The sequence below is a fragment of the Saccopteryx leptura genome, chromosome 7 (genome assembly GCF_036850995.1).
Source record: "Saccopteryx leptura isolate mSacLep1 chromosome 7, mSacLep1_pri_phased_curated, whole genome shotgun sequence".
NCBI lineage: Eukaryota > Metazoa > Chordata > Mammalia > Chiroptera > Emballonuridae > Saccopteryx > Saccopteryx leptura.
The window spans coordinates 50569437-50583685 of NC_089509.1; the positions used below are offsets into that span (position 1 = coordinate 50569437).

The following is a 14249-nucleotide window of genomic DNA, read 5'->3' on the forward strand; positions in this document are numbered from 1 at the left end:
CTTTTAGGAATATACCCCAAGAACACCATAGAACTGTTCCAGAAGGAGAAATGCACCCCCATGTTTATGGCAGCATTGTTCACAATAGCAAAGATCTGGAAACAGCCCAAGTGTCCGTCAGAGAACGAGTGGATTAAAAAGCTTTGGTACATATATACTATGGAATACTACTCAGCCATAAGAAATGATGATATCGGATCATTTACAATAACAGGGATGGACCTTGATAACATTATACGGAGTGAAATAAGTAAATCAGAAAAAAACTAAGAACTATATGAACCCATACATAGATGGGACATAAAAATGAGACTCAGAGACATGGACAAAAATGTGATGGTAACAGGGAGTAGGGTTGGGGGGTGGGGAGGGGGCGAGGAAGGAGAGAGAGGGGATGGAGGAAAGGGAGGAGCACAAAGATAACCAGATAGAAGGTGACAGAAGACAATTTGACTTTGGGTGAGGGGTATGCAGCATAATCAAATGTCAAAATAATCTGGAGATGTTTTCTTAGAACATATGTACCATGATTTATCAATGTCACTGCATTAAAATTAATTAAAATAAAAATTTTAAAAACGGGAAAAAAAGGCTGTGGTATATTTACATAATGGAATACTACTCAGCAATACAAAAGAATGAAATCTTACTTTTGCAATGCCATGGATGGAATGAAAGGGAATTATGTTAAGTGAAATAGGTCAGACAGAAGACAAATACCATATAATTTCATTTATATGTGTATTCTGAAGAACAAAATAAAAAAACAAGCAAATTAGAAACAAACTCTTAGATACAAAGAACAGACCGACAGTTGTCAGAAGGGAGAGGTTGGGGGACTGAGTAAAAAATTTACAAAAGGTTAAACGTGGGGCAGATAAAATATATTATGCTCACTTTGTTAAAGATGGCGCTGCCCATGTGGAAGCCCATCACCCAGGTGATGGTACTGGTTGCTCTTCTTGCTTGGGATGGGCATGTTTATATTAATGTGTGTTGGGGGCGGGCTGTGGACAGACAGGATCCTTGTAGCCTGGGGCTTGGTTTTGGGACTAAGCCTTTCCCACCCTTTTTGATGTGAGGTGGTGCACTCTCATGAGGAATCCCATTATGCCTCAGATAAGTGCCTCTGTATCCGAGGCTTCCTTGTTTATATATTGGATTAAAGGTTTTGGTTTCTACACTATAAAGTAGCGCAGACTGGGAGTTTGTTCTCTCAGTTCCTGAGATTAAAAGGAGAGCAGAGAGAGGCCACGTGGAGGAGAGGAGAAGCCGCCAAGATGGTGGAGTGCTGAGGGAGAAGCCAGTTTGTGCAGTGAGAAGGAAGAAGATGGGGAACAGAGGTCAATAAGTCTGGTGAGCTGGAAACCTTTGAGCTAGAACCCACCAGTTCTTGGCTCAATTGTTTCATTACCGACAGTCCGAATCCAATGAGAACCTGCATGGGCCAGGCGGCTGTGATGGTGGCCGTACTGGCTTTACATGAAGGAATTTGAAGTATAAATTGATAGTTACTGAAAAATTACAGAGGTAAATTACAGCATAAGGAATATAGTCAATATGATAATGTGGACAAAAAGAGGCCACATGCTGAACCTGACAAACTCCAGAAGGCCTGCATTCGGCCCTGCAAACTCAGAGACCTAAAATATCCACACAGGATACTCTGAAATTAAAACTCTCTAACTAAAAGCAGTTCATGCTTGTCTGACCAGGCGGTGGCACAGTGGATAGAGTGTCAGACTGGGACCCAGGTTCCAAACTCCGAGGTCACCAGCTTGAGCACAGGGTCGCTGGCTTGAATGTGGGATCATGGACATGATCCCAATGGTTGCTGGTTTGAGCCCAAGGTCGCTGACTTGAGCAAGGGGTCACTTACTCTGCTGTAGCCCCCCCTTCCCGTCAAAGCACATATGAGAAAGCAATCAATGAACAGCTAAGGTGCCGCAACGAAGAACTGATGCTTCTTATCCTTCTCCCTTCCTATCTGCCTGTCCCTTTGACTCAATATCAAAAAAAAAAAAAAAAAAAAAAAAAAAAAAAAGGCAGTTCAGGGGTTCAGGGTGGGTAGTCAAGTTCTAGGGAGGTATATTTCTCTAACAAAGGTCAATGCTCATCCTAATCGAGCCTGTTTCTAGTCTTTTTCATTTACAGTAATGTTCCTGATAACATGCCTTGGGAATGTAAGGGCGATCATCTTTTCCTGACCCCTCAGGGCAGGCATCCCACCAGAGCAGGAGCCAACAAGTGCCCTCATTGTTACTGTTCACCTGTTAATTAACTATATTATGCCTGCCTGTGTAAAAGAAGTTTCAGTATATACAGTTTTACTTTTCATCCACTCTCGGAGATCCCCTCTGCACACTTCGCTTCCTCCCGCCTCCCTAATCTCTCACCGATTTCATGTGACCTTCTTATGTCTTCCCCTTTGATCCTAATGTATAAAATAAGTGGTAAAATCGCCAATTTCTGGAGCATTTTCGCAATCTGTTGAAACTTTCCTTCCTGGCAATTGTTGACAGTTTGGCTCAAATACACTCATAAAAATTCTTACAGGTTTGGAAGTTTCTCCCATTGACAATAACTCTGTATGCTGTCAGGTGGATACTTGAAACATCGGCTAAACCACTCTGTAAAGGACATGATTTTCTAACCACTATGCTGTACAGCTGACACTAATACAGAATAATATTGAAAAATTAAAAAATTATTTTTAAAATAATTAAAAATAAAATACAAGATCAGCATTAAAAGAAAAAGATGGAATTCAAGGATTTCAATAATAATAAGCTATTGTGTCTGCCCACTTAAAAAATGCAAACCTGAACAAAACTTAAAGTATTTATTCTTACCATCCCAAACATAGAATTTTTATGTCCTCGGTATCACATATTATCTAAGACCCATCAAAACCATTAACACCCCTTAATTTCCAGACCTTGCCCTCGATTCCCCTAGACACCACACTAGTATTCATATTGTGCACTAGTTCAGCCCTTGCTTATTAGAAAGCAATCTGAAACATAATAGCTACTCAGCATCTAAAACCTTTGTTTATGATATAGATAATTCTCATAACAGCCCATATTACAGATGATGATATCTAGACTTAAATATGTAAGTAACAACCAAAATTACACTGGAGTAAAAGGCTAAAGTGGGATTTTATACTGTGTGACTCCAAAGCTCTCTCCATCCACTGCCCCAGTAGTTCTCAGCCTTTCCCCAGTACCAGGAGCACCTGGAGGGCTTACCCACAGACTGCTGGGTGCACCCGCAGTCTTTCCAATGAAGTAAATCTGGAGTGGATCTGTGAATTTTTATTTCTACCAAGATCCCAGTTGATATTGATACTGCTGATCAGGGACCACACTTTGCAAACTACTGCATTTGGTAACAATAACAAGTTATTTAATTGAAGACATCTGGTTAATTCAGCAGTTCTCAAGATATTTTGCTCTTGACACCTATGAAGCCACACTTTCCTAACAGTAAAATCCTGTGTTCTGTGACAGATAGGTGAGACATCAGGGGAAGAAAATAGTGCTGGGGACATGTTTCTGTATGAGAAAATTTAATAGAGTAGCGATACCAACTCCCTAAAAATTTATATGGAAAGTGAACCCAAGCAATCAATTCTCATTCCTAATTCTAAATTCAACATAGAAAAACAAATGCCTGGGAGCAGTCTGGAGACTTTCTTAAAAAAAGAAAAAAAACGTTTTTTTTAATTTTGACCCCCATTTGATCTTTAAAACACACCATAGAGAAACAGACTACAAGTAAAAATTTTGGATTAATAGAAAAGCAGAAGAATCAATGGAGCTGAATGGAAAGCCCACTAACACATGAATGAAAATAAATTTATTATATCATAAGGGTGGCATTTCAAAGCAGTACGAAAAGATCACTGTTCAATAGATAATGTGAGGCAATTGTATTTTCATAAATTTAGACCCTATCTCATACTATAAAATAATAAACTTGTTTATGTCAAATATTCAAGCTATCATAAATTAAGGAAATATTTTAAACACTTAAAATATACATGCATTTCTAAGACAGACAAAGAAAAACACATGCAACAGTCTCTAAAATAATATGAAACTTAAATGCTAAAAATGACAAAACTGGGGAAGTTTTTAGAGCATAAGACATAAAAACATGAGCTGTATATATTAAGAGCAAGGTACATATTAAGAGTATTTTACAAAATCAATAAGATGAATATAGAAATTTAAAAGGTATGAAGTGAATTTTTAAGAGAAAAGAGAATAAAACTAAACATTTTAAGAGTTTCTCAACCATCATAAATGATCTAAGAAATGTAAATTTAAAATAATCATAATCATTTTACCTTACTGACTGAAAACCATTAGGGTTTGACAATGTCGAAAGTGATAATTTTTTTAATCAAACCGAAAACTGAAAAGTGCAATGAAGGCTTCGCAATGTCAGGAAATGTGCGCAAGTGTCAAGCACAAAGTGAATATTACGTAGAGAAGGAAACAATTGTTTAGAAACTTGATATGTTTCTACTGTTTATGATCCAAGAAGCCAGGTTTTTGCTGACTCTCATTTAAAGTACATCCTGGACTTTAAAAGATGAAAAATTAAAAAAATATTTTTGTTTAGTTATTGCAAAGGGGATTGTGGGAGGGAGGAACAGCATACTTTGCCCTAGACTTTGTTTTTTTAACTTTATAAACTCTCTATTGAGAACAATTTAATGCAAAGAGCATAATGATGTTACTTTTATAAAATATACTAGTACCGTCTGGACACTCAATAATGCTGGACAAATTTTTAAAATCGTCTACTTCTCTGAAATCACAAAATAGTAATTTGTAATGTGTTCATACCATAACAGCTAGTTCCAATGACAACACCTGAATTTATTAGAAAACACACCAGTTTAACATGTAAGCACACTATAGTGAGATACCCTCTGCATGATCATCAAACCTTCTTTATCCGTGACCTTGAGGGTTCTCAACAATTTTCAATAGTTTATGACCAGCAGTAACATAGTTGGGATACCTTACTGAGAAAAAAAAAAATGCAGATGTTTGCCTTGCCTTCCTTTCAGCAACGGCATTGACAATTTTTAACTGGGTGAGTATCCATGTGGAAATGAATCTGGCCTGACATGTCGAAGGCACCAACAAGCTCGATGAGACAGAACACCTTCAGGCAGATGTCACCTCATGCTCTATATACCCAAGAGGATTTTTGCTGTCAAGAGAACTAACCTCATCAAGGATTGAGAAAGGAAATGTATAACCTACTCAACAGAAATCACTTTTAAGACATATATTATCAACCAATGATTTTGAAGTGGTTCTTATCTTACATATCATTTTTAATGTAAAAGGGCTACTTAAAGTTTACAGAGGTGAAACATATGCGGCCACACAGTGAGAGGTTCTCAATCTGTATTCTGCTACTCTAGTTTCCTGAAAATGGGGTGCACACAAGCCATGGATAGGGAAGGCACAAAATAAAAAATCTGGTTTTCTCATACATGAGGGAACTGCCTTGTAGTCTCAAAGGTAAGGTCTTTTCATTAGGAGCCACTACCAACAATGGTCAGTGAGAGAACATATTTGGTTAGCTGGTTATTTTCTTTCCTAGAGGAAAAAGGAATAAAGTTGACAATATACACATTGTGTGTTCATTATCTCCACATCTTACCGGGTAGAACCTTTTCTAATGACTGTAAAAGGGCCAGAAAACCTGCTTACAGTGAATCACATTCCATGAACTAATGAGTTACAAAACAGCATTATTTAGATTTGGAAAACAGTGACCCTTAACCAAATATCAACTACTGATTTACTAAATAGAAATTGAGAGTAGGCAACTTAAACCAATCTTGTAAACTTTTCATATGGCTGATGTTCAAAAACTTTGATAATTTAGCTACAGATATTTAATAGTTAAATTAAAATTAGAGTCAATGAGTTTTGTTACTGTATCAATATTTTATGGTTTTAAATATAAATACTTCCAATTAATCCTAGCCATGAGCCTATGAGTAAGATATACCTTTTTTTTTTTTTTAGCTAGAGAGAGGGTTAGACAGGGACAGCGAGACAGAAAGAGAGATCAAGAAGCATCAACTCCTTGCGTATTTTAGTTGTTCATTGACTGCTTTCTTATATGTGCCTTGATGTGGGGGTCGAGGGCTCCAGTCTGGCCAGTGACCCCTTACTCAAGCCAGTGACCATGGGGTCACATCTATGATCCCGCAACCTGAGGGTTTCGAACCTGGGTCCTCAGCACCCAAAGTCAATGCTCTATCCACTGTACCATCGCCTGGTCAGGCGAGATATACATCTTTATTTTCAGGGGGAAAAAAAGAAAAGAAAACAGATACAAAGAGGTTAAATAATTTGTGCAAAATTTTCTAACTGTTCACCTGGCTGAGCCAAAATTAAACACCAGTTCTCCCTGAAACGCCAAGCCTATCTGTGACCCTCAGACAATTCCCAGTGCTTCTTGATTGTCACTTCCCAGAGACAGGTCCTGAGTTTAAGGCAATAAAGGTGACTTCTAGAGTCTGGTCAGATGAATAACCACCACTGTTTCCTGATGGCAAACTGGAAGCTCTGCCCCCGGCCCAGTGAGGTGGGGCCCTGGGAGTCCCAGGCACAGAAAGGTTAGGTCACGGCCAACCGCCTCTTGCTGCCATTGCAATGATTCTCAAGCCTCCTGGGCTGCTGGATATTCCCTGTCGGAATTTTCCCTTTGGCAACTCACCGGACCTTGCAATGCACTGCCCCCAATGAGGGCAGCATTCTGCAGTCTTGCCATAGATAAGCCCAGCCTGAGAAAGATAGTTTAGATACTTAGTTCTGGCTAAGTAAAGTCAGTGCTAGCAACCTCCCATAGTCCAATGAGAAGAGGTAATCTCAGGGAAAAGGTGTTGGGGGTAGGGAAAGGGCACATATACATATTTACAAATTCTATATTCGCATAAACATCTGGAAAGGTTCATTAAGACATCTGAGAAACAAGACATAATGGTAACCAAGACCAAAAAAAAAAAAAAAAAAGTACTTGAAGCTGCACAGTAATTGGCAGTTCAGAGATTTGAACTGTCCTTATTGTAAAACAGAGAGAGTATTGTTTATACTGCTTTCGACGTTGTTCAAAGATATATATTTTTAATAAGATTGAATCACATTTTCATTTCAGCCACAGTGATTTTATTCAGTAAATATAATTTCCATGTACTGTATGGTAATATTTTCAATACAACTAGCTTGCCAGGGTCCAGCCCAGTACCTGACACATAGTTAGCTTTCAATAAATATCTGTTGAAAGAAAAAGAAAAACCAGTGAACCATTGATTCTTTCAGGAAGAGTTCTTGTTATTCTTGTTGTTACAATGGGTTATCTATTAACTTCAAACCCAATCCTCCCCAACTAATCCAAATTTAAAACTCCTCCCTTCAAATCCATACCTGTGCCCAAGCCCAGCTTCTTCACCCCTCAAGGAAGCATGAGACTCACAGCCCTCTTACTCACCTTGACCACAACAAAGATTAATAACCAGAACTCCCCGGGGGCCCAGGCTTTCCCAGGGTTTCTGGGAGGAGACCACGCCTGGCCTGGGGACCACACAGGCTGCATGTGAGGAAATGCGTTACTTCCACAGTAGGCAATCACACACACAAACACCTAACTTCTCACCTCATTCTAATAGCTGACTCCTATTTCCCCTCAAGAAAGTCCGTTTCTTCTCCATGTCTCTCCCTGATGGCAGGTCACAGAGCCATCGCAGATTTCTCTGACACTTTCAATGGCTTTCACAGTTTCCAGCTCTAACGAACCCTGGGGTGGTTTCCTCACTGCTGCAGACTCTGCCGTCTTTCACCCAAACCTAAAACTCAGTCTCTCCTATGGTTAATGATTTTATTGGAAACAGTCTAAATGTTTAACAACCAGGTGAAAAGTTAAAAAAAACCAAACAGACACACAAATACACATATGGTTTGTTATACAATTTCAAAAATCATTTTTAAATAAATTTTTTAGATTTCATTTTTATTCATTTTATAGAAGGAGGGAGAGAGGGAGGGAGGGAGGGAGAGAGAGAGAGAGGGAGGAGGGGGAGAGGAGCAGGAAGCATCAACTCCCATATATGCCTTGACAGGCAAGCCCAAGGTTTTGAACCTGTGACCTCAGTGTTCAGGGTCGATGCCTTATCCACTGGGGTACCACAGGTCAGGTGAGTTTTAAATAACTGAAATAGCCTATAATATGATCCTGAAGAACATAAAAATAGTATATGTAGTTTAAGTCGAAATGCTTACTTAAATGTCTAAAAGGATACAGTCTATCCACTGCATTACCTAAACTATGTATATCTGAAACACTATTGGTTTAAAAAAAAAAGTCAGTGTTTTGATAAATAAATTTCAAAAATGTTACTTTCCATATGTCTATTTTAGAAGCCCATTATGCATATAAGCACATTAAAACCTCAGACGCCTTAAGAGAAGGGTTTAAGTTTGTTTAAAAAAAGAGTTTATTTTGTTTAACCCAGACTTTCCCCCCAAAATTATTTGACCATGGAAGTTGCTTTTACAAAAAAATATGTTAATGTGTATCTTATTCAGAATGCACTTTAGTAAATGCTAAAATGCAAATCATATATCGACAATTGTTATCACCCGGTAGCCTAGACAATGATTATTTCTCCTTGTAATTTCTATTACTTTCAAATATTTGGTGATAAGCCTATCAATTTTGTAATCAGAAAAAAAAACAAAATAAAAACAGCCAAAATAAAAGTGTTTAGTCCTATTTAATGTCACTCATACTATTAATATATTGACTTTGCCATATTTGACAATTTTGGGAGAGTGAGGGAAGGTGACCCAAATGCAAAGTGGTCAAGGCAAACGGATTTCAAATGACATCCGGGTTCCATTCTTAGTTCTGTCTCTGCCTGGCCATGTGACGCTGGACAAGTTACACTCTAAGCTTCAGTTTCCTCTTCTGAAGAACCTGGACAACTGCATTTACTTTACAGAGTGGTGACTGACTATAAAACGCAGTAGCGTGTGTCACACATTTAACGCCATACCTGGTGAGTAGTCACTGTTCAACAAATGCTCCCTGCTTATTAGAAGCTATACAAACCACCACCCAGTATTCTTAAATTATTGTGACCCAGATACTTTTAATTAATGGATAGTTGAACGAATTTATAAATATTTATTCAACCTTTGAAGCAATTAAGTCTCCATATCATTTTACATACTCTCTAATAAAACACTATTTAAAAGTAAATTTACTTACACCTTAATGCTCAAAAAAATTTCCAAGCATGGAATCTGTGCACAGATGTTTAAAATTTTTCATAATGCTACTAAGTAGAGCTTAATTATGTTTAGACATTTTGAATTAGTTTTTTTGTTTTGAATATGGAAAATATTTCAAAAAATTAAATCTAGGAAAACATAAATAAGTGAAACTAGTTAACTGTATTCTCTCTAATAAAGGTTTTCAATCAAGGGTGTGTAAGGTTAATTTTCAGACTATGCCATTATGTTGCCACCAAATAGTCACAGCTTTATACAACCTGGGACAAATTGCTGCCCACTCACCTCCCCTGATGTTAAGGATGAAGGAGTCAGGAGTTACAGATTCCCCTTTCTTTTATCAATAACAAAAATTAGTTTCTACACTGCCACTTAATTCTATAGCATTTATGGTAAAATGCAACTCAATTTCTTATTTACAAGATGTTGAAGATCTGATTTTAATCTACATATTAAAAAAAGAAGTTGTGTCTGACATTACAACTAGAAATGATCGATGAATATCAGTCTTAACAAAATCAAAGAAATACAGTTAAGAGTTTCTCTCATAGTACACAGAAGAAAAGTGAAATAATTAAAGATAAGGCAATTTTCACAATGGGGAAAGTGAGAAAACAATCAGAATTACAATCATGTTGGTAGCATATTCCTAATTTCAGAGGGGGCGTTTTTCTCTTCGAAAAAGAAATGTGATTTGCATTAAGATTAGTACCCATTTTGTATCCAGCGTTCCAAGAACAATCCCGCTGCATCTGGCACAGGGACATCCACAATGGACTAATGAAGAAAACCAACCCCATCTTCCACTTCCTAGAAGAGGAAAATGAGAACGGGGTGTGTTCCCTCACTCCTTTTCCAATTAGGACAATAAACATGCCAGCATTACAAAAGGCTGTTTTCTAACAAAGCAGGTAATGTTTAAATTCAACAAATATAAACTGAATTCCTGCTATGTGCTGGTGTTACTTCCACACTTTCCTTCTGTGTAATCATCTTTTTCCACCACAAAGAAAATTCAGGGTCAAGGAGAAAAAAGTACCTAAGCCAGTGAATGGCAGAGCAGTGATTCAATTCCAGGTTTCTGTCTCCAAATCCATTGTGCACCAGCTGCCTGTTGAGTGCTATTCTGACCCCTGGCTGTACCAGTTTTATTTGAAACCAAAACCAATGCTGTTAAATGCCTGAGAGCCAAGTATACTGGTTCAGCTAAGGTAGACAACAGAGTTAAATGGAGATTGTTGGGCTCCCTCAAAATACTTTCTGAAATGCTGTATCACCTGATGACACATTAAATAATTTTTGTTTGTTTTATTCTGATGAATTCTCATGTAATTTCTTATTTTAGGACAATGTAAAATGCCAACTTGTTGCCAAAAAACATTCTTAGAAAAACAAACAGCCTGACCTGTGGTGGCGCAGTGGATAAAGCGTCGACCTGGAAATGCTGAGGTCGCCGGTTCGAAACCCTGGGCTTGCCTGGTCAAGGCACATATGGGAGTTGATGCTTCCAGCTCCGCCCCCCTTCTCTCTCTCTATCTCTCCTCTCTCTCTCTCTCTGTCTCTCCCTCTCCTCTCTAAAAATGAATAAATAAAAAATAAATAAAAAGAAAATTGTAGCAGGAATTCTTTAAAAAAAGAAAAACAAACAAACTTGTTTTCTATTATCATATAAGAGGACCTGTTCTGAAGTGTAATTCTCAAAAAAAAATTGGGAAGAAGCATTCACACTGATTATTCTTTCCTAAGTACCTATTGGACAATCTAATTTCTCTCATTAATGCTATCTCTAAATTCTCAATCTCTTTCAGGAGCTGGGAGAAAATGCCCTTTATTATTTGGTCTCGTTCTTTGGCCATTATGTTCACATCAAAAGGCTAATTTCCTATACCAATAGAAGAATCAAAACGCAGGAGTCTTGACAATTCAGATTTCAGGATGTTGACGCAAATGAGAATTCTTATAACAAATAAGTGCTTCATTCTCAAAACCTGTAACTTATTCTATAAATTACATGTTACTCTGCTATCATTATTTAAACGGGAATATTTAGGCTGTAAGTTTTAATATAGCACATATGTCCTGTTAAACAACCCTACCCAAGATGACCAAATGTTCCGTTTTCTCTAAGGTTGAGATGGAAATGGCATTACTTAGAATTTTTACTTGCACTATCAAGGAAAAGCGTATTTATTTTCTAAGCACTACTGCAGAGAATAATGCTAAAAAAGAATCTCAAACCAAGAAAGCAATGTTATAATAGAGTGCTGAAAGATTTCCTACAACCCCTTTAATGGTGCATTTGATGGTAGCTTAATTTATTGGGTAATGGCTGTAAAGATCAATGTTAAACAGTCAGCTTGATACTATGCATAAGCAAGCTTTGACCACTCCAGAGGACAAGTATTTTGCTGGTCTGCATCGCCAGGCCTAACCTCTTGCTCAAGTTCACACAAATCCAAATAATACCTATCCAATAACTAATCATCACGCATCTTGGTATGAGCAGTAAATTAAATTAAACCCAGCAGCATACACAAAATGAGTTAAGAATATGGCCCCCATTTTTTTAGGGTTTCACCATCCAGGTAATTTAATCAAACATACCAGGAATTTTATTAGCACAGCAGATTGTAAAATGACCACTTAATAGCAAAAGGGAAAGAGGAGAAAAATAAATCCAAGCATCCATCAATTGGGTACTGGTTATATAAATCATCGCCTGGCCAGTAGAGGTGCAATGGATAGAGCATCAACCTGGGACACTGAGATCTGAAGTATGAAACCCCAAGGTCACCAGCTTGAGCATGGGCTCATCCAGCTTGAGCACAGGGTCACCGACTTGAGCATGGGATCATCAACATGATCCCATGACCACTGGCTTGAACCCAAGGTCACTCGCTTGAAGCCTCTCCCCCCAAGTCAATGCACGTATGAGAAGCAATCAATGAACAACTAAAATGCCGCAACTACAAGTTGATGCTTCTCGTCTCTCCCCTTTCCTGTCTGTCTGTCTCTGTCTCTATCTCTAAAAAGAAAAAAAATCATGGTTCATCCCTACAAAGACATAATACGCAGCTGGGGTGGGTGGGGAAGAGCCCATATGTAATTAGGTGGAATAATTCTCAAGTTATAGTCTTAAGTAAAAATGGAAGGTGCAAAACAGATCTAACTGTATAGAAGCGGCAGAAAATACATAATTTGCTCCTTATTTTAAGGAGATGCACTGTCCAATAAGGTAACAGACAGGTCATTTAAAGACTCTTCAGTGCAAAGATAGGCTAGTGTGATTAAGAAATTTAATTTAAATTTTATGTAATTAATTTAAATTTCAAAGATGACAGTGTAAAATATTTCCTGTTAAAGACAACTTCCTTGTTTTGTAGAACTTCAGTCAGGTTAACCATTCCATCATTTAGATTGAATTTTTTAGCGTAGGACTTAGAAAAAATTCAATTGCATTTGTGGTTCACATTACATTACCATTGAACATCACGGGTATAAAGTATCCTACCAGAAATTGTCAGAACTGGCAACACAGATTGCCTCTAGGAGAAAAATTGGGTAGCAGGAACCAAGGGGCTGGGAGGAGATCTCTATTTTGTAATTTTTCTCTTTTAAATTTTTTGCCATTTGAATATATTTCCTATTTTAAAAGAATGAATCATGGATGTGACCTATAAACACCACTGTAAAGAACTATCTTTAGGATAATTATCCATTTAATTTGGATGGAAGCTCTCCCCCAAAAAGCAGTATGGTACTTTTGAAGAGGTTATATGTGGTCTTTGACAGAAAATGGTTTCTAATAACCTAAGGTCACAGAAGTATTTCACAAACTAGAGGTACCAGTTACCAACTGAACATGAGATTAAAGCCTTCAAACCTCAAACTGCCAGTTCAGTGCCAGCACAGTCTAGCATTGAGCACCACTGCCTTTTCCACCATCAGAGACTGTTCTGATTTTCATTTTCCACTCATTGAATATATTTTGCCCATTTTCTTGTTCCTCTCTTCATCTACAAGCCCAAGAAAAAAATTAATTTTCTCTACAATTCCATTTGGCACAGTATGCATCTACCTGGCTAACCAAAGAAGGAAAAGTACCAGGAATATTCTCTCTTCACAATTTATGAAATTATATATTTTTTTCCATGAAGCAATAGTGTCAAAACATAAGCTGATCCAAAGGATTCTATGAAAGGGAGTAAATATTATATGCCCAACCAAGATACATTTAATACATTTATATACAAAACAAAGTATCAAATTGTATATGTATAGTTGGGTATTATATACGCACCTTTTTAAGTTAAAGCATCTAGCTGCTCTCTGTGAATAGGTATACTGGGCAGGAACAAACGACGGGAAGAAACCACTCCCATATCTGGAACAACACTTCTGTGAAAATTAAATGACCCTTTGACACTTCCTGTAGGAGTTTTGCAGCCAACTCTATAATAACTGAATCATGAACACCTGAGAGGAATGGGAACTGCCTCAGACCACTAAATACAGATGCATCCTTTAAGACAGTGACCCTGTCTCCTTCCTCCTTCTATTAAAGCAGTGCTACTTGTCTACCCAGCATAAAAGTAACAAGAAACAAAGGATTGCTCCTCTATCTGACACTTCCTCTTTGCACATAACTTGCATCCACTTTAGCACAAAGGAGAAAATATATTCAATGGGTCTTATAATTATTTTAACTACTGTTGACTTAATTCTTGGAGAAACAAAGGCACATTTAACAGACCAGCAAGTGGCAGGGTGGCAGCCATTTTCAGCTTTAGCAACTCCATTTCCTGTTTTTCCAGCACATCTGAATTGATACACAACCGTAGCAGCTGTAAAAGCTGAGGCTCCTCGCTCACAACTCCCCTTGGACTCAACTCACTTCCATTTCTCCAGAAATAA

At 37.8% G+C, this 14249-nt stretch overlaps 1 protein-coding gene across 10 annotated transcripts in view; it reads right to left on the minus strand.

The window, feature by feature from the left end:
- COBLL1 (cordon-bleu WH2 repeat protein like 1) overlaps positions 1 to 14249 on the minus strand; it is a 183246-nt gene that overhangs the window by 156907 nt on the left and 12090 nt on the right. For 7 of the 10 annotated variants that reach the window (XM_066345022.1, XM_066345024.1, XM_066345017.1 and 4 more), the window contains exon 3: positions 13636 to 13733. The exons of the other annotated variants lie outside the window; for them this stretch is intronic. In XM_066345022.1, coding sequence (XP_066201119.1) covers positions 13636 to 13733 — 98 coding nt within the window. The remainder of the gene's footprint in view (positions 1 to 13635; positions 13734 to 14249) is intronic. 10 annotated transcript variants of the gene reach the window in all.